At 33.4% G+C, this 21,688-nt stretch overlaps 2 protein-coding genes across 2 annotated transcripts; one reads left to right on the top strand and one right to left on the bottom strand.

Moving 5' to 3' along the window:
* Positions 1-363: 363 nt before the first annotated feature.
* Positions 364-3,761, bottom strand: LOC111889747 (receptor kinase-like protein Xa21). The gene is made up of 2 exons (XM_023885903.3): positions 996-3,761; positions 364-916 (listed from the first exon to the last, which is right to left on the bottom strand). Exons 1-2 carry the CDS (start codon positions 3,655-3,657, stop codon positions 543-545), a joined length of 3,036 nt encoding a protein of 1,011 aa, XP_023741671.1. The 5' UTR covers positions 3,658-3,761; the 3' UTR covers positions 364-542.
* Positions 3,762-20,024: 16,263 nt separating this feature from the next.
* Positions 20,025-20,825, top strand: LOC111889804 (josephin-like protein). The gene is made up of 2 exons (XM_023885956.3): positions 20,025-20,137; positions 20,477-20,825. Exons 1-2 carry the CDS (start codon positions 20,054-20,056, stop codon positions 20,645-20,647), a joined length of 255 nt encoding a protein of 84 aa, XP_023741724.1. The 5' UTR covers positions 20,025-20,053; the 3' UTR covers positions 20,648-20,825.
* The last annotated feature ends 863 nt before the right edge of the window (positions 20,826-21,688 follow it).

Here is a 21,688-nt window from a genome sequence, read left to right as displayed (position 1 = left end):
CACGAGGAGTATATAACGTTGGTGCCATCTAGGGTTCGTATCTTAGTTTGAATGTTTGTTACAATGTGCGTTGGATGTAGAGTTGTGACCTTCACTTCGCTTGAACCAACATCATCTTTGCCCATGATGGCGACCTCTTGAAGGAGAAAGAAAGGGAGCAGATCGAAGGCATATGAAGATGCTTAGATAAAGTCGTAGCTATGGATTGAAGGGTAGCTGTCTGTTAGGGTTGTGGCTGTGATACCATAATAGCGATTACAGAATCATGAATTGCTTTCTATTGATAAACAATGCCCTATATAATGTATATATGGGATATATGCAAACGGACACACCCATATAATCAGGAGATATAATATGAAATAATACAATAAAATACATCTTCCAAATATATATTATCCTAATATACGATCGGCTAATACAAAATGTACCTCAAAATGTTATATTTTATTTAATACATCTATTCCATTTATGCTAACAAATACTAAAGTACTCCTATATTGAACAAAATAAAAACCGAAAATATTGACTAAGAAGTAACCTCAAATATTTTGAAGTGTTTCCAGAATATGTTGCAACCCGTGGACAACATTTTTGATATTCATCCGTTGTGGTGGGGAATCCGCGGAGCATGATACTCCAATCTTGATAATTGAAGCCACACAATGTTCTATATTATTTGCATTTTCTAACTTACCTTGCTTAGAAATAGCATCCTCTTGAAGAAAAGGTAGAATGTCATCATCAATAATATTGGTTATAGAGTCTGGCAAGGTTGTGTAAGCAAACTTATGAAGGTTAAGATCTTCGCCAAAGATGTTGTCTGTTGGCATTTTTCCTGTCATCACCTCCAATACTAGTATCCCAAAACTGTAGACATCACCACTAGTTGCCATCTCACTCCCGAGACCATACTCTGCAAATTATAAGCATTTACTTTAGAGAAAGGTAATACAAGAGATAAATAGGAGCATCTCAGGATAGATGAATCTTACCCGGAGGTGCATAACCGATTGTTCCCCGAATCACAGTTGTGCTGTTTTCGTTTGCATGTGTTCCAAGAAATCGAGTTAAACCAAAATCTCCAACATGAGCCACCGTATCATCATCGAGTAGAATGTTGCTAGGCTTCAAGTCACAATGAACAATGGTTGATATGCAGTGATTGTGAAGATAGTCGAGTGCAAATGCAACATCAAGGAGAATATTTATTCTTTGAAGAAGGGTGAGTCTAGATTTACTTGCGGGTGAATGCAACCAATCATGTAAACTTCCATTGGGCATGAACTCGTATACCAAAGCTTTGAAGTCATTTCCTTGAAAGTCAACACTTGAACATGAAGTCATTATCTTCAATAAATTCCGGTGTCGAATACTCTGCCATGCTTCACACTCTGTTACAAAGCTTTTGTGTGCACCTCGGTTTTGAAGATGCATGACTTTGACTGCAACATATCCATCATCATGTTTAAGGATTCCTTTATAAACAGAACTGAACCCACCCTTGCCAATCAAATTTTCTTCGGAGAAGCCATTGGTAGCCTTGAAAAGTTGAGTATATGATATTTTCATGAATTGTTCATCCGTTGATGATTGATAAGGTTGGCCTTTCCTTTTCATACACCAAACATAGACAAAGCATAACACCGTGAAAACTATGAATGCAATCAAAATGACTATAGCAAACAGTGGAAATCTTTTTTTAGCTTTGCGTGTCTCCTTGCATTTAAGTAACCCAAGTTCAACCAAGCCACCACAAAGCCTACTATTCCCCAAAACAGAAAATGCACTTGCATTGGCAAACACTCCTGTCATCGGTACTTCACCCTCAAAATCATTGAAGGATAGGTTTACGTATTCTAATAAGATCAACCGTTGTAAGAATTGTGGAATTTGGCCTGATAAATTATTATGAGAGAGATCGAGTTTCGAAACTCCTCTCATGGAACTTAACGATGGTGGTACCATGCCATTAAATAAGTTACCTTTAAGTGATAAGAATGAAAGGCTAATACAACCACCAAGGCTACTAGGAATGCTACCTGATAGGTTATTGTTGGATAAATCCAAAGAAGTCAGCATCTTGAGGTCACCAACCTCTATTGGAATCGACCCAAATAGGTTGTTTTTAGAAAGATCTAATGCTATGGTTAGAGATAAAAGTTGAAGAAGTTGTTTTGGTATTTGGCTGCTGAGTTTATTGTCATCAAGCTTCAACTCTAATAGATTATGACAATTTCCCAAGCTTGATGGAATATGCCCATCCAATCTATTGGAATGTAACCAAAGTTTAGTCAACAATGATAAGTTCCCAATGGCATCTGGAATCGGCCCTGAAAATTGGTTCCTATCTAGATAAGCAATTTGTAGGTTTTTAAGCTTAGAAATGGTATAAGGGATTTTTCCTGTGAACTGGTTATTAGACAAAACTAAAACTTCTAAGCCCACTAGATTACCTATACTTGAAGGGAGGTTTCCATATAAATTATTTCGTAGTATAACAAGAAGACGAAGTTGATCAGAAAGATTACCAATTGATGCGGGTAACAATCCCTGAAACTTGCAATTCCGAAGATCTAATCTCTCTAATCTACTGCATTTTTTCATAGTATCAATAAACTTCATATCATCAGCTTCTCCGAATCCATAAACATTATCACCCAAGGTTATTGACTGGATATCATTTAGTTTTGAAAAGTCGATTCTCAGCTTCCCACTAAAATTATTGTTGTTCACCTCAAGAAGTCCTAACTTCGAGCAATTAGATATCGAGGGTGGAAGAGATCCGGTTAGTTGGTTATTCCTTAATTGAAGATACTCAAGATGAGGGAGCATTTCACATAAGGTTGAGGGAAGACTACCAACAAGCTGATTTTCAGCCAAGGAAAAAGTTATTAGGAGTGAGAGGTTATAAATGGAATGAGGGATAGTTCCATTTAAGTTGGTATAACCCAAACTAAACTCCGTTAAGTTTTTCCAATTGCCGAAGGTGTCTGGAATGCTCCCACCCAACGGGTTGTAGAATGCATTGAACACTTTCATTGACGTTAAATTCCCCAAGAAAGCTGGGATTCCACCTGTTAAGTTATTATACTGAAGTAAAATGAAAGTAAGTTTCGAGAGGAAACCAATCTCTTTGGGTATGCTTCCAAGTAGATTGTTTTCATAAAGTCCAATTATTTCAATGTTAGAACAACCAGACAAGTTGGTTGGAATGACTCCGTTGAATTTGTTAGAGCCAAGTTGGAGGTAACGTAACCTGGATAGACGACCAAGTTCATGAGGGAGGGTTCCATGAAAGCTGTTGTTCCAGAGAAATAACCCACGAAGAAAACTGAGGTTCCCTACATAAGGAGATATCGAGCCTTGTAGGCCTTGTGAAAACATGTTTAGAGCAATCACTCTTCTGTGTCGCTTCCCACATATAACACCACTCCAATCACAGAAATGAAAGGAAGCGTTCCAAGAGCTTAGAGATTCGGATGGATCCAGAGTGATCATCGACTTCAACTGCAGTAACGCCCAATAATCAGTCTCGTTTCCGCCATTAGAAGAAGAAATGGTGGTGGTAAGCAGAAACATTACAAGACTAGAAAAGAAGAACTCAATACGAAAGTTCATTTTTGGAACTAAATATAGGAGTAGGGTTAATTGCATGCTGGCTTTTAGATTTATACCCAGTTTTTGAATGTGAATGTACGTGACATCCACTGATAGACAAATTCCTTATCACCTTGACCAAGTCAAATTTAGGATTTAAATAGTCAAATTAATTACCTATAGGATATTGCAACTAAATTGATACTCATTTTATATTTACTCTTTAGTTGTTTCAATAATATTATTTATATATGTTAAATGGTATTAACGTAATAGTGAAATTAATGACAACTTCATGACCCTACGCATATCAACATAACCACTGCCTGTCCGCATTTAATTCCATTATGCAGAATTATATATGGTGACGAGACGTCCAACGAGTTCATGCAAATCAAGTAACCACACAAATTCAACAGACACATGCATAAGTTGTGATGAAAATGATTTATGTAGGGCACATAACTTAATTTCAATAGGTGGAGGATAATTGATCAATTCTATAAAATTTGATTTGGCTTTATAATTTTATACATAGCGTATATATCCTTCTAATCTGAAATGATCGACTAACTTGCTCTCATGATATCTTTTTTATACTTCTTTCTATTTAATTTAAAGTTCTATTGAGTAAAAAGTAAGAGGACTCACCTCACCTCGACCCACATCGCTCTCCCTTTCATAATTTCTTAGTGAGAGACCAGATGCGAGCCTACGTATATCTCAAGGGTGTCCATGGACACCCCTAAGTTTGGGGTTTCTTTTGTAGATTATATGATAAATTTTCGATAGACATCCTTTGGAAAGACAAATTGGACACCTATAGCAACATAAACATAACATAATATAACAAAGTGATTTTAATTTTTAAAACTTGTCAAAGATAAGATCAAATCCAACCTAATTTTAATCTTTAAACTTGTAAAATGTAGTGCAACTGTATTAGGAGGTTAGGCGATGGTTACCAAAACAAAATCTTTTCTTTAAATATCCTTTGAAAAGATAAATCTTCTCAAACTTGTAAAATATAAGGTAAAAAAGACTACGATGGGAAAAAAAGTAAGAAAATGGTGGAAACGCAAAACCCTTAAAAAATAAAAAATCATCGGGCTGTTGTCGTCTTGAAATTTTTTCTGCCACCACCAACTCTTTTGATGCTTCCAACATGGTCACGGTTCTACCCATCTCCATCTTCAAATATTATGGGATCTTGGTTCTTCCCAACATGGTCAGATCCCCGCTAGCGGCCCATCTTCGCCATCTACCGTCTCTTTCCGTCGACCGTCGACCGGCCGGTACCTTCTCCATTACACTCGTCTTCGTTATTTTGAGGCTTCTCTCTTTCTCTCTATTTAATATTTAGTCTATTGCATTGTGTGCTGAACCACCTATAATCTTGTTACCATTAAATACAAGTCAAAGTCTATATACTTTACTAGCATTACTGTTGTTCAAGTCAAAGCCTATAAACTTTACTAGAATCACTTTTGTTTAAGAGGAACGTTACTTGGTTAATGGTATATGGTATTATCTCCCAATATATATATATATATATATATATATATATATATATATATATATATATATATATCCTCATTCTTTTAGTTTTCATTTTCTTTCTAAATATTTTGATTTACTTAAATTATAGATTTATAATTATATTTATAACTACAGTTAATGAATCCCAAATAATGTTAATTAAATATGGTGTTGCTTGTTTATAAATTTGGTAATATTATATATTATTGATTAATGATTTTGAGTTTGTGACGATTACAGTATATTTTAGGTATAATATTAAAGTTCTTTTAGAAATGAAACAAGTTATTTTTCTCATGAGAATAGAAAACCAAATTGAAATAATGAACAATAAACTCCTTCTTAGAAGTATGAACTAAGTTACAGTTAATTTTTTATTAATTAGATTTTATAATTGAAAAACCGACCCGATAACAAATGTTTTTGATCAAATTTTTTTTTTCACCTCATTCAATTTGGACACACGTGAGTTTAAATCTTGCATTCGCCACTGTGAGAGACAATCAATGACCTCGTAACCCTGCAATATAAAATCATAGGGATTTGTTGAGAGTGGATGCCACAAGAGGATGCATAGGTTTAAACCGACGTCTAAGGAGGAGATTTGTGTTTTGTTGTTGTGCATCATTCAGAAGAAAAAAAAACCACCATAATCTTGCACATCATTATATACTTATAAAGCTAGCATTTTTTCTTAAATCTCATGCATTTGAAACTCCCATTCATTTTTCCTTTAACCACATTCATTTGAAACTCCCATGACTTTTCAATTTCTTTCTAATAATGATTATAAGTTGGTTAATAAGCTTAAATAAATATGAAACCTAAAATGTAATCATATATAAACTAAATTTCAATATTAAAAGAATATATATTTTCTTCTACTTATAAAGTTATGTTTTTAACATTTAATATATTATACTTAATTAATTAGGTTTAATATGTTGTTGTATGTAAACCATTATCATTTTAAAGCTACAATTTTTGAACAATTTGTGTAAAACACTTAAATTGTTATTTTAAATATAACCTTACAAGATCAACTTAAATATAAATTTTAGTTAAACTTAAGTAACCTAAAGAATATTTTGTAAATAGTTAAAAATGATAAATTGTAGTATCTTTCTAATAATGATTATAAGTTGGTTAATAAGGTTAAATAAGTATCAAACCTAAAATGTAATCATAAATAAACTAAATTTCAATATTAAAATAATATTTTTACTTCTACTTAGAAAGTTTTGTCTTTAACTTTTAACATATTATACTTAATTTATTAGATTTAATATGTTGTTGTATGTAAACCATTCTCAATTTAAAGCTACAACTTTTAAACAATTTGGACAAAATACTTAAATGGTTAATTTAAATATAACATTACAAAGTCAACTTCAATATAAGTTTCAGTTCTACTTAAAACTCAAAGTAAATATTTTGTGAATAGTTAAAAATGAAAAATTATAGTGCTAAATACAAAAACTAAATTGTAGTATCAATTTAACTAAAATATTTCCTAAAGATATTCGTATAATCGTTAAAAGTTTTCAAATAAGTAGTTTAAAATAACTTACAATAACAATAGTTAAAAATAACATTATATAAATGATTATATTGTTACCTTTAAAATAAAATAAAAATTGTTTGATGTTTTAAATAATTACAATGATAGAAATTAAAACGTTAAGCAAATAAATTCAAAAAAAAAATAATTTACAATAACAAAAACTATAAATAACATTAAACCATATATTATATTTAATTTTATTCATGAATAACCCACGGGTAGAGGCCATTCCAAAGATTGAGATTATGCAGTTTTAATAGATGTATATATTATCATATAATTCAAATTAATCAATATATTATATCAACTTAGTATACGAATTATTATATAAAATTTAATAACCACATTATTGTTATATTTAAAAAACATATATTGGTAAATATTTCAGCTATATAGATGCTTCTGCGCAACGCGCGGACATTCGCCTAGTATTAGAAAACAGTCCGTCATCATCTCCTATGTTTAGCTGTTTTTTTTTTTTTGGAAAACTGAAGTTCAAATGGTTGTGGAGACTTGATTTGGATTTTTTTAAGTTCGGCAACTTCAAAATCAAACCTAAATCGAAACAAACCCAGATCAACCTACAACCACGACACGTTGATATGTCGTGACTATCGCGACAAGATGTTGTGGTTATAGCTTGACCTATGATGAGGACATGTTGTGGCTATAGGTCAACCTACAACGGCAACATGTCGCTATAGGGCGACCTACAATCAGTGCTGGGGATGAGACTGTGCAACCTATGCACATGAACAGGGCCTTCATCTTTTAGGGGCCCATTTTTTATTAATAATATACTATATCAGTTTTGGCCCAAAGTAAAGTCAACGTAAAATAGACAAATAGTCCACTAATGGGTCACGTAAGGCAGAAGGCGGCATGAGGAGCAATGTGATAAAACCAATTCGGCAATTCGTAAATCGTTATTCACTAATTCTCCTTCTGTATTCTTGCTCTAAGCCTCTATTCCTCTAAACGACACAACAGGTCAGCAACAACAGCAACATCAAAGGAGATCGACAAGACAACTCAGCCTTAGCGAGACAGGCAAACAATAGCGACATCAACATTCAAGGGTAGCAGTCGGTTTTAATCTGTATTCTGTAATCACTAATTGTCAAATCAGGTTGACAATCACTCAACCAGGTAAACGATTATATCAAATTTAATTTTACATTTATCAATGAGATAATTAGACAGTTATCATTATCAATTACATTATATTGACAAATTTAGTTTTTATCAGTTTTAATGTTTTATCGATTATCATTATCAGTTTTCCTTGAAATCTTAATTCTTGATTCTTGAATACTTGAAATCTTAAATATTGAAATCTTGAATGTTGAATCATGAATGAATGTTGTCATTGTTGGAATCCTAAATTAACTCAAAAACTAAAAATTAGAATGTTCTTCCCAAAATACCATTGGGTCATATTATTGATTCAATCATTCACTGATTCTTGAATACTTGAAATCTTAAATGTTGAATCATGAATGAATGTTGTCATGTTGAATCATTATTCATTTACCGGGTAGTCGGTTAGCGTTGCCATATGTAATTACTCATTAAAATACTATGATTTTGCTATGTTTATTACTAGAAAGTTTATCGTCGTTTTAAAAAATATCAATTTATGTAATTTAATTCGTTACATATTAATGCTTAAGGGCTTTTTTTCCACCTCGTCCCGGATATTTGAATCCTCAAGACCGGGCCCTGCCTACAATCATGCCATGTTGGTAACCAAAGGTAAACCTATAGCAACGACATTTCATTGCTATAGGTCAAACAATGGTGACGGCTATACATAATTTATTAGTTTTTTTTTTAATTTCTTAAAAGTATATAGCGACTAACTATCATGATGATATGTCATAACTAAGCCCTATGGCCTAACTATTAGAATGAAGGACTTCGACAAACACAGTTATCTGGACGATTAAAGAAGCGAAAGATTGAAACAAGAACACAAGGATTAAAATGGTTCACTTCAAGCTACGTCTACTGTAGAACTAGAAATAAATTTTATTGATAATCTTCAAAAATACGAAAATACATTAATGTTACAATAAATGACATTATTTATAGAGAATCTTTGACCTACAATTCTTCTTAGACTGAGCCCATGGACCCATGACAACACCGACATAAGTTGGCCCATGAACATACAAACTTGTTTTCCAAGAAACTGAATGAACAAATTTTTCACTTCTCCACTGCTAGCAACTTCTTGTATTGTCAGCTTTACAGCCTATATCCTCAAGATTCTGTTGACCGAGACCTTTGATGCTAATAGAAGTTTGTAATGCTTATAGAAGCCTCTAATGTTAATAATGGAAGTCTATAATGCTTACAAAAGCCTCTAATGCATTTATATTAGATCAATATCCACATCTCAACATGCCATGAACAACAAAATAACTAGAACTCTCATGACTTCCTAGTATAATCAAATTACAAGAATTAATGTTACATACCTTCGATTTGTTGTAGTAAACAAATCACTTTAAACGCCTTATAGAAAACCTTGGAAAACAATCACTGAAAATCTTGTGCCTAGCTCACACCTAAAACACTAGAGACCCTAGAATGAAGAGGAGAGGGAAAAGAGACTAAGAATTTTCATTTATATGCTTCTTAAGAGGAGAGTTTTTGAAAATTCTAGCCCAAGGGGTCTTGATATAGTTGGTGGATATCCCTAAGAAACCCTAGATAATGATAACCCATAAATAGGTAATTATCTAGTTTCCTAATTATTCATTTGGAGCATTCTAGATTACCATAATAGGGTATCTGTCACACCCCCAAACCGGAACGGCGGAAACGTTCCGGGGCGGATGACTTCATGTGGTAGCGTAACAAATGAATATATAGTAAAGAAAGCAATACAACCATCATATATATAATTGAAAGTTTACATTGTTAAAAGGTACATGTTCAAAACCAATTACAATATGATGCCAAAATATGTATTTAAATTGGCGCCGCAGCGTCCCTTCTTCAAAAGCTGTTTGTTACCTGTAATTACTGAATCCCTGGGACATACAAGTAGTTTTGAAAGAGTAGATCAACATTTAAGCTGGTGAGTTTCATAAGTATTAAATGACAACGTTTGTATGAAATGAAATGTTTTGTTTTTGTTTGTTTGTTCCTAGAAAATCCCATATTTTCTACTAGCATAAATGTAGCCTTCTATCAAGACCAATGTTTGTTTCTAGAAAATGTATGTACGTATAAAATTTCCAATACGTCTGAAAAACCCCGTAAATCAATGTATTTTTAATACCCCATGTGAGTTTTTATAACCATGCTATTGACTAGGAATGCCTATACGCAACGTTCTTCAGGCGTTGGAATGTTCTGACGTTTGTCACCCCAAATAGTGTACTGTAGCTAACAGTCAGGGCGTGGGGTTGTCAAGCCCGTATAGATCTATACACAAACACCATGCTCCCCCTCCAAGGGATTCTGGTATATAATACAGGACATGAAATGTGTACTCGAACGTACGTGAAGTTAATGTCTCAAAAAACTTAGTATAAAAACAGATTTACGTGTAAAAATGTTCATTTGTTTTTGTATGTGAAAGTGACTTCTTGAAAATAGTGTTTCTAGTATGTAAAAGTTAGTAATGTTCTCGTAAAACTATACTTATTATAGTTTCCTTTAAGTGTGTCTCGTTTGTATAGTAATCCCTAGTAAAATGCTCACTTGTTATGAAAAGTATAATTTTTATAGTGTCTAAAATGGACACATATACATACAGTATAAGCAGAGTGTTTGATTTATACATATATAACAACATTTTTCATTTTAAAAGATATGATGTTATCGTGATATATTTTGCATATGAAAGTTTCCCTATAATAGTTATAAATCACATATGATTCCGTTGATAAAAAGTGTATAATGAAACTTTATATAACACACGATAATAATCGTGTGTTTTACTTGTATTTCTCCCCTTAAAATCATATAAAAGCATTTATAAAATATTTAAAAGTGTGGATTATAAGGGTATGAACTCACTTGGAAGATCGAAAAAGGCGAGATGAAAACCGAGCAGAATTTCGACTCGAGAAAGCGGATTTTCTCGGGATTCTCGGGAATCTCGGGAGCACAAACGACCTTCGGGACTTGAGCAAGGAAACCGGGGCTTCGGGTTAGCACGGGCACAGAAAATGAGGCAAGAACGCAAGAAAGTTGAGAGAAATTGAGCCCTTTCTTCGGAACCCTCGCATCCCTCTTATAGGGGGTGGGAACCCCCTCGGTACGCTGGGCGTACGCGTGCGTCATGCGTGACCGCCTCCTCGACTGCCTCGGAGCTTCAGATGGGACGGGTATAGCCTTGCATAGGGGCGACGTGGACGATCCGAGGCCTAGTCCTCGAGTACGCTGGGCGTAACTCGGCTCGACCTGGTGACTCCTCCTTTGGATAATACCAAGGTTAAATAATAAAATTTATATTTTAATTATTTATTAAACTTCAAAAATTCATATCTTCTTCATACGAACTCCGTTTTCGACGTTCTTTATATTCACGCGTAGGTGAGACTATGCTCTACAACTTTCGTTTAGATTCCGTCGGCAAATTTTGAAATTATTTTTATTCTTTATTTTTAAAAGGTCGCGGTAAGAAAATTTCGTTAGAAATTCATAACTTCATCATCTGACGTTTGTTTTTGCCAAACTTTTTACCGTTGCAAAACCATTGCCGAGACCTTCAATTCTCATTTGGGTCATTCCGGCCAAAATTCGCTCGATCTCCGTTTCGAGTTTTTAGCTGTCTGTCGCTAAGCCGAACTTGGAAAAATCATAACTTCTTTATACGAAGTCAGATTTGGGCGATCTTTTTACGTACGATCACGGTTTAATGTCATCTAACATAGTAGGTAATTAATTTGAGATTTTTGGACATTTTATTTTCGAAGTTTATTTCCTTGTATCAAAAGTGGTTACAATACTTGACTTTTTAGGTCATTACATAGAGTTGAAATATCGGGTTGTCACAGTATCAAAACCATCTAAGCATGGAGGTTTCTAGAATCTCTCTCTTGCTCAATTACAAAGCAACCCGTGTACAATTAATTAATTCCAGTTAAACCCAAATTAATTCTAATCAATTATAAATTAATTCTAATTGATTTCAAACCAATTGTTTAACTATTGATATCGTGTTAATTTATTAATAATAAATTAATATATCAATTATCTATTTCCAATTAATATATTAATCACATAATATATTAACAAATTATTTATCTTTTTTTCTCCTAATATCATTTCTAGTTGTTTCTGATTATCAGGGTAACCTAAAAGGACTTTGCTAATTATTCAAGATTGTACTAATTTAGTTATTGGCTTAGACACCTAATCCAACAGTCTCCCACTTGGATAAGTCTAAAACTAAATTGCAAGTACAACTTCTAAATCAAACAACAAAGGGTGCTTTCTAAAGCAACTGTCGAACTCTGATCCGATTAGATATTTGTCCTTAGATAAGTGATCAAATATTCCCTTGTTCTACAACATATCACATGGACACGAGATATGGATTGAAATCAATCTCATTGTCCAAAATTTTGTTTTTCGATTTCCATATTTATGACGACTGTATTTAGACTACTAATTGAACACATCAATTTAGTCTGGGTTTGGCTAAGCACTTCAGATGTCAACAACAAATCATCGAGCGGCCCAAAGATATCATTTTTCCTGTTAGGGCAAAAGGACCAAATAAATTTTGACTTATATGCTTGTATCCTTTACTTATCAAATCATGAATGACATTATGTCTTATAACATCACGTTACTAATAAGTTTACATAACACCAATGCACAATTGAATTGTAAATTACAACTCATATATCTTCATTTCAAGAATATAAGATATTATCATCTTATAATTACTCGTGATAAAATCCATGAAGTAATTCTATGAGTGTGGGTTTGTCTAATAGCTAAAATCTCCATTTTCTAAGTACTCATGAATATTTTAGCAACCATTGCAATGTCTAATCTCCATATGCAATCTACAATTAAATTCATTATTGTCTTAATTCACTACTTACTTCCAAAAGTATGAGCGATTGGGGAATTTCGAATAATCAAATCATTCAGGAATTAAAACATGCAAAGTGAAACACAATAATAAACTAATCAACTATGGTCTCGAATGTTTCAAGTAATCAACTAACCACTTGAATTAAATAACATCAGTTATGCCTTATTATGGACATGCATACTATGCCTCTCTATGGTCCTTCCTTTGTGAACAGATCAACTGGGCACGATTCTAATGATGCTCATTTCACAATTTCAAATTCTTGTCACTATCTAAAATGTATTGGAATTCCAACTTTAGATGCATTGACCTTCTATGATTTCAAGGCTTCTAAGTCACAGAGACTAAGACAACGATATTATAGAATTTTCCATTGGAACTTTGTTACTAGAAATAATTTCATGGAAATAAAGTTTCAAATTCAAGGTACACTCTTTGAACACCTCTCTTGCATTAAAGTTTCCAACTCACATGTAGATTAAGAATCAACTCACACTATGGAAACATTTCCATATTCCCACACGACCATCAATTTTGACCAAGAATCATCTCACAAACAAAACCATACTTCTAAATATCCATAAGAAACCAATCTTCATTAAACCTTAGAATGTTCTTGACGGTTGTTTAACAACTTTAGTTACACAAAATTCTAGTCATTTTTCTGTTCTATATCCAAAGCATATGGGACTCGATTCATTATGTCTCACATACGGATTTCATATTTGTTTAAACTCTTGCTATAATACTCCCATATATCGAATATCCTATGTTGAACCATTTCAACAAAATATTCATATATGTCTCTGACTATGTTCTATTAAACTATGCAATCTAAACCTTTAGATTTGAAACAAAGTATGAGTGCCCTCTCCCTTAACTCTATCATAACGAAACAATTCCCAAACATTGCAGTTTGAAAATTAATAGTTTTGTTCCCTACGAACAGCATTGTCAATCATACAATACTAGTATAACAATTATGCTCCCACTAGCTTTGATAAGTATCGAAAACTCAAATGTACTTCTAGAAATGAATAATCTTCACTTTCTTACTGAAGTATAGATTTTTGTTATGCGGTGCTTCGATAAGTCTCCAAATAGACTTCTAAAGCTTATACACCTTCATTGGATAGATTATGTGTGTGTTTAAACCCTTTCAAAACTTATAGATAGATGTCTTGAAAGTTCAAACAATCCCTTTCCGTTCCTTACAATTTGAAATATGAAGAGGGATGTCATAGACATATTGTAAATTTGAGAATGAAATTAACACATACATCATCCATATTGATCTTTAGCAGATCTTATAATCTATCAACAAAAGTATTTCCTGATAATCATTCTCATGAATTAGAGTGAAACCTTTCCCATCCATTTGAATCTATAATTTGCAACCTATAATCATAAGATAAGGTTTAGGACCAAACCAAATTCAAATTTAGCCTTCATTTATGGACTGAACTTTGTAATCCTAAATTTATTGCCCTCTGGTAGCACAAGGGCCTACCAGTGCTTCCATGTTGTTAGCAGCTCACCTATATTGATTAATGTACTTTCACTGACCAACACACTATGCTTTTGTAGTTAAATGAAAAACATAGAACTCTTAAGCATTGCCAACTCAACTTGAAGTGACAATAGGTTATCAACCTAATGTCGCGTGCTAGTGATAACTAAAAGGTTTATTGTCGGTTGAATCTTGAAACTCTTAAGATCAATACGACTCCAATTGACTTCTTGACATATGAGTTTTCTCTCAAGGGACATTCCTTCACGAGCGAAAACAAATATTCAAAAGTTTGTGTGGACTCTCGAAAAGAAAACATATCATAGAATAGGTCTCAGTTTATCTTTTGTTTCTCGATTAACGAAAAACATCGCAACTCCAATTCTATATGTGCTAGAGTAAGAAAACATTTTACACCACATATTTCAAGGTGTTATCAACCTTCTTAGTTTGAAAGGAGTTTCAAGATACGATTTGTAGTAACTAGAGTATGACTCTAAAACTTGATTGGAACAAAGTATGACTCATCTATGATTGACCCATTTCCAACATGTTCGATTAATCTTCTTAGTCATATAATTGCACTAAGATGTTCTTCGAGGATTAATTGCGATATAAAATCAAAATCACCAAGAAGATCATAAAATGTGATACTAAAGTACTCTCCTTTCCTTTTAGATTGGAGAAATTTTTATCTTTCTGCCTAGTAGATTCTTCTCATTTGTTCTGCTAATCTTTGAACCTTTCGAAAGTATCAGAATTATGCTTAATCTCGTAAACACAATCATATTTACCGATACATCAGTAAATCATGACATATAGAATTATCTTCCTTTGTGGTGGACGTAAATAGTCCATATTAACATGTACTAGATCCATCAATCATTCACTTTTCTCACATAAACATGTGATCAATGAATTAGTTATAATTTTCCAATAAACGAGATTCTCATACACTATACAATATAAGTTGTACAACACCAAGTATCTATCTAGTTGGTGATGAGATTTCTTTTAACTTGGTCAATTACAACAATACCACAAGCGATATCATAAGAATCAATTCCACAATTAATATTGCTAATATTAGAAATGTAACCAACCCTTTCATAAATTTCATTGCAAGGAAATATATATAAGGCAACCATATAAACCAAAATACCACTTTATTGAAAATAAACAAAAAGTTGGAACTCATCCTTACAATGCATAAAATTCAAACTATGTTTCTAGACATCTCCGAAGAGTAATAGCAATCTATTAAGTTATCTCAACTCCTTAGTAGTAGCTTCAAAATCCGATCATTGAACCATGTAACCAAAGTCCATTTCTCTTGATCAGTTTTAGCTTACCTTGTTCAAGCTTCCTTCCTTCTTATAACTCCTTTAATACCATCAAAATGTGATTATCACATCATGTATTAAGAGTATATGAATAGGAACCTATAAAACAATGGAGTCAGCTAATGGATGTACTTGAAGTAGAGTCACACGACTTGGCTTTACTATCTCTAAGATCTTTTAGGTATTTTAGGCAGCTTTCTTTTCCAATGTCCCATCATTTGGTAGTAGAAACAATTGGACTCTTTGAGGTCAACACATGGAACAATCCCAGAACTAACCTTTCTCTTTACCATACGATTAAACAGTTTGATTTTGGAAGACCCCTTTCCATTGGGAAGATAAATATTTTCTAGATTACCATTGTTAATGTCCTTGGAAACCGTGGAATTAGACCCTATAAGAATCTCTGCTTTAGTTATGTTAAGTATTTCCACTTCATCAACAATCAACATTTGGGTCAGATCAATTAGGGTCACATCGACACTACTAGAAAACAACCCTTTAATGACGCGCAAACAATGACACGCGGTGATTTACGATACGCAAAAGCGTGTGCCCTAAAAATAATGTTATCTCTTCTAAAATTTGAAGGATAGTGGATACGCTTTTATACGTGCCCTAAAATTAATGTCGAACAAAAAAAAAACACGGAGGGCACTTATTTAAAAATGGGTGTCGTCTGGAAATGTCGCTTTATATTTTTTAAATGAAAAGCGCGTTCTCTTCCTTTGCAGCGGGGGAAACGAAAATCCCAAAAGTTTGAAAGGCTGCCATTGTTACCCTCTGCCTTATTTCCATCGTTCTTCTCTCTCTCTCTGTCTGTCTCTCTCTCTCTCTCTCTCTATCTCTCTCACTCTAATACCCAAAAAAAACCCTAATAACATCACCAATCCTCTTTTTTCCCACAACAAAATCGCAATATGATCCCATCTTTTGAACAGATCAAACCCACAAGGGTTCTCGACGGAAGAGATACAGCTTCATACGAGCCCTAATTTCTCATATGAATTCGTTAACTTCTTCAAATGGTTCTCAGACTTTTTTTCTCTCTCTACATTTTCTTCTCCTTCATTTCTCGATCCCCGGAAGGTTAGGAGAACGCTGCGTCTACAATCGGATTGCTAGGTCGTAATCCTGAGAGCGTTGAACGCCGGTGTATGCTCGGTGTTTGTTAAAATTCTGAAAGAAGGTCCCATGAAAGAGCAAGAAGTTGTCGCCTGGGCTGTATCGTTCGATTAACACAATTCATCAAACCCTAGAATCGTAAAGGAAACCAAGCCCCCATAGCTTTCTTCACACTTCACCTCCTCAAAGATCTATCGGTAATAAATCAAATTATTCTTTGCTTTATACTATTTGTATGCGACCTTCTAATCTTTTTGATCCAAGTTCTATTTAGGCTCCATATGGAGGAAGTATCTTCGTATGCGACATTCTAATCTCTTTCATCTTTTTTTACATCTCAACGTGTTTCTCGGAAGCATCATTACTGGAACCGCGCTTCAGCAACTAAAAGAGTTCTTGGATCAGTCGCCATCCTGGAGAAGACAGAGGAAACCATGGATCCTGGTTCATTGCTTTGGCCTGTAACCAAGCCTCGATTATAGTTGTACTTCTTGCTTGGACTCGTGTACTCAACCATCACCCTTATTCTCCTTCCATTTATCATCGTCTTCTTTGAGTTTGCTTATATGTTTATTCATCATCAGGTAACTCGATTTTGCTTATATCTAAAACAGAATATAAAGTTTGAATTTGTGAGTAATATCTGAATTGTGGAATTTTCGTTCTGTGGTGTTAAATTATCAAAGTGTAGCACGAGAAATATGAGAGTGCAGCATCGTTTTGGACAGATGTTCGTAGGCTTATTATTATTGGTTTTGATGCAGCTGTTTCTTTATCACCTAGCAGATTACGTTTGTCGTGTAATGCGGATTTCTCCATTCAGATACTATTGTGATATGATATTTGAATTCATGAAAAATGGTTACTATGCTGTTAATTTTATAATAGGAATCATCTTTAGTCAAAGATTGGAAACCTTTCATTTTATTTTTAAAAAAAGAATCTTATTTTTATATTATCTGCAGAGCAATCTTACGATAGCATTCCAAATTTTAGCGTAGCAGATGCCCTTCGACTCACTGGTATAGGAAGAAACGAATTCATTGATATCATGAACAAATGTAGATCAAAGGTATAAACTTGATTCAATGTATTGTTGCTTGTTGGTGAAATTACATTAATACCCTTTTGCAGTTAAATTAAATTATCTTATCTTTATTTTTAGCTTATATATTTAAACAAATATGTCTTTTAGGAAGACCAACATTCAACTAGCTCACACGCAAACAAGATGGTTAAGTCACTCAAATTTATGGCTGCTCATGTTGATCATTAATTTACTCTCACATTTCTGTTATTATTTTATCAATCTCACCTTGTATTTATTTATACTTATAATTTGGTTGATTTCATGGATTTGTAGTTGCAAATTTACAAAGGAAGAGAACCCGTTCTTGTCTTTGCAATCTTTCAGAGCTTTCTTGTTTTTAAGGTATGCTTCAACTCAGATGCTATTATAAAAATTAAAAAACATACATTAGAGATTAAATCTTTGTTGATCATTTGCATTTATTTATGGAATTCTTAGGGGGTTTAAGTGATGGATACAAGAATTATATCTTAGAGAAGGAACTTCCGGATGAAACTCATAAAGAAGATGGGGTTGCACTATTTAGAGTTCAAGGGTATGGACCCGAAAACATGCAAGCAATCCAAGTTGAACCTGTAAGTCCTTTGCTTCTTTGATTTTTGTGTTTACTTTATAAGATTTTGTTAGTTATTCATTGTTTAATTTACTTTCTAATTGGCTTGGGTAGCGTCATCATTGAACTCCTCCTATTGTTACACACTACACAGTGGTTCTTCTCTCTTCAAATGGATTGGAAATCATACAACTCCTGAGCTCCAGGAACTTGTTGAGAGGCAACTGGTTGTTATTAAGGTTTGAAAACCTCTTGATTTTTTTGTTCTCTCTGCAGTAAAAATAAGTTTTAATGGTTTTTACAATGTATTAAACTGTTCATGTTTTCTTATTATGATTTACTTTTATGCGTAATACTCGCAGCCAAATATGCAATCCAAATTACAAAAGGAGGGTCCAGAGTCCAATGGAACGATTATTTGTGGGTCAACCATTTTTAATCTGGAATTTGGATGCACATCAATCATGTGGGTCGGGTATTCTAGCTTATGGATGGCTTGCTGATCTAATACGAAGAGATCTGTTTTTGGGATGGTACTGATGAAGCTCGACCTCTATCAGGTTTGTTGATCAACATATAAATTAAAAACAAATTAAAATTTAAATATGATTTTTAATCACAATTCAATTCATAGGAATCTGGCAGACACTTGGAGACTCTTGTACGCGTTGTGCGTTATCTTTTGCATTAGTCTTATAATGGTTTGTGTTTCTATTCATATTAACTGACTATATTACCCTTGTGGTAGTTAGCTTTTGTATCATTAATGAACTAAACTTTGTTCTCTGTAATGTGCAGACAAGGCAACCTGCTCTTTTTTCTGCAACTCAAACAAAGAAGGTAAAACCTTTTTCATATAAAAGTTTGTGTTTCTTTTCATATTCACTGACTATATTACCCTTTAGTCTTATAATAGTTTGTGTTTCTATTAATAATAATTGTTGAATTTTTTGATTTATTAGGTGTCTTGATTGAAATGCAGGGGTAGTGGGTGTTGGTATTCAACATTAAGACTCTTGTAGAGTACAAACAGTCAACAACATAATTGAATAAGACAAAAAAAAGGAATGGAGGTTCTTCAGTACCCCCTCCCCCTATCGGTTTGTTTTTGATGAGATTGGATTTGGGTATTGTTGTGCAGCACGCTCTAGAAAACAGAGGAATGGGCAGCTTGGGTATAGAACACATAGTGGTTATAAAGACATAATAAAAACATGACTTCCTATGTTGATATAATAAAATATATGATTTGCATTTTGGATTGCATCGAGATTGTTGGCACATATTATCTTTCGTGTCAATTGTTTGTGGTTTAAAGTTGATGACCTTATTGATTAAAAAATTTAAGGTTGCTGAATTCATAAAAAAGAATTAGGATCTTAAAACTTGATCACTAATTTTGTGTTTTGGCCTCAATTAAATGTCATGTACAATGTATATGTCCTTTCTTATAGTTTTATTTAGGATCTCTTAAGTTGGACCAAATATGATGATTAAAATGGAATTGTTGGATGAAGAATGAAAAACTAAAAAAATACATGACTTAATTTATCCATAGACATCTTTAGACCTCCGTTTGCAATTAATCGGTCTGCTTTTCATGGTCTCATCGTTCTCTCGATCGAAACCCTAAATTTCGAACCAGTTGCAGCAGAATTTATGGGAGATGAACAGAAGCAGATATATCATGAAAAACAGAAGTTACAATTTTGCCTCTTACACTCTCTCAACAATCTCTTCCAGGTTTTTTCTTCTCGTCTGATTTCCGTTCAAATTCCGTAGAATTGATAAATTTTGTGTGGTTGATATTTCGTCAATTGGGCAAACTTTTGATATGCTTACAGAAAAGTAGAATCAAATCAGGTCATAGTGTTTGGAATAATGAGTTTTTGAAAATTTAGTTGATTTTACTGATTAATTACCCCATACGTTCCATAACCAGGCATCGATTTCTCCTAATTTTATGATTTCAAATGTATCATGAGTTTTGATCAATTACAGTGTTTCGTTCTGTACTTGGTTCCATCTCTTAGGATTCTGGGCAAATTGTTTAACAAGTTCTTCCTTTTTGATGCGATTCAGGAGAAGGATGCGTTTACAAGAAAAGATTTGGATGATATAGCTGAACAGCTTGTTAAAGAAGATCCATATGAAGGAAACCGGATGCCTTTTTCAGTTATCTTCAAGCCTCATCATAATTCACTAACAGGTAATTATGACATAAATGTGTTAATTACTGCAGTTGAAAGATAAGGGAAGAGAGTTGTTTGGCATGATAGGCGTAATAGAGCTTCTTCCATTAACCTTGATGAACCTGAAGGTAAATTAATGGGGATTGTGCTAAATGTTCCTATAAGAAAGTATGGTGGTCTTTAGAGAAGTAGACATTAGGTTTCTTTGAGAAGGATTAATGGGATTTGGTATAACTTAGATAGTGACTTTACATCTCCTTGTTCATTTGGAAGTACTAAAGACGAATAAGAAAATAAAACTTTTCTAACCTGAACCCATGAGTAACTTGAGGGCTGAAATTAAAGGTGTGTTTTTCCCTTTTGGCTACATTAACAAGATGACGTTAATGTTGCATAAAAACAGGCTTTCAAATGAATACAAAGTTTTTCCCTTTTGGCTACATTAACAAGATGCATCTCTAGTTTTTTGTCTTTTGTTGATTAAAGGTGTGTTTGTTATTGTTTGACCCAGATTGAAGCAGAGTTCTTCATAGAGTATGGAGAGGCAAGTAGGTACCAAGTTCAAGAAGTTATTGGGAAAGGAAGTTATGGTGTTGTGGGGTCCGCTGTTGATACTCACACAGGAGAAAAGGTTGCAATCAAGAAATATTCATGCAGGTTGGTTCTTTTTATCTTAACAAGATATATGTTCTTGTGGTATTGTGACTGATACCTACAAATACTTGTATGAATGTGCAAATATATGTATCAGATACGTATACTTTTGTGTTTGATTGTTTGTCATGTGTGCAGCAAATGTGTTTCAATGAGATTTAAAACCCAAAAACATTCTTGCTAATTCTGACTGTAAACTGAAGATCTATGATTTAGAACCCTAAAATAGTCACAAATAAGAAGATTACAGATTTTTTTCCTGGTTTCACTCCCAATGTGAAAACAGGTTGCACTACTGGGGCACAAGTGGTGAATCCCATGGTGTTCAATAAAAGGAACCAACACCCTTCCGTGTAGTATGCTCTTTTATTCCTATAGACTGTTATTTATCAACAAAAAAAATCTTTTTGACTTTTTTTTATAACAAAAATGTTTTTCTTTCACATTA

The sequence above is a fragment of the Lactuca sativa genome, chromosome 9, assembly GCF_002870075.4.
Source record: "Lactuca sativa cultivar Salinas chromosome 9, Lsat_Salinas_v11, whole genome shotgun sequence".
NCBI lineage: Eukaryota > Viridiplantae > Streptophyta > Magnoliopsida > Asterales > Asteraceae > Lactuca > Lactuca sativa.
This window is presented reverse-complemented; position numbering and strand designations above follow the sequence as displayed.

Excerpts from the sequence above, each read along its gene's own strand:
- LOC111889747 (XM_023885903.3), bottom strand. The coding sequence starts at position 3,657 with ATGCAATTAACCCTACTCCTATATTTAGTTCCAAAAATGAACTTTCGT. Across the intron at positions 917-995 it reads AATCGGTTATGCACCTCCGG|AGTATGGTCTCGGGAGTGAG; the intron begins GTAAGATTCATC and ends TATAATTTGCAG.
- LOC111889804 (XM_023885956.3), top strand. The coding sequence starts at position 20,054 with ATGGGAGATGAACAGAAGCAGATATATCATGAAAAACAGAAGTTACAA. Across the intron at positions 20,138-20,476 it reads CTCTCAACAATCTCTTCCAG|GAGAAGGATGCGTTTACAAG; the intron begins GTTTTTTCTTCT and ends GATGCGATTCAG.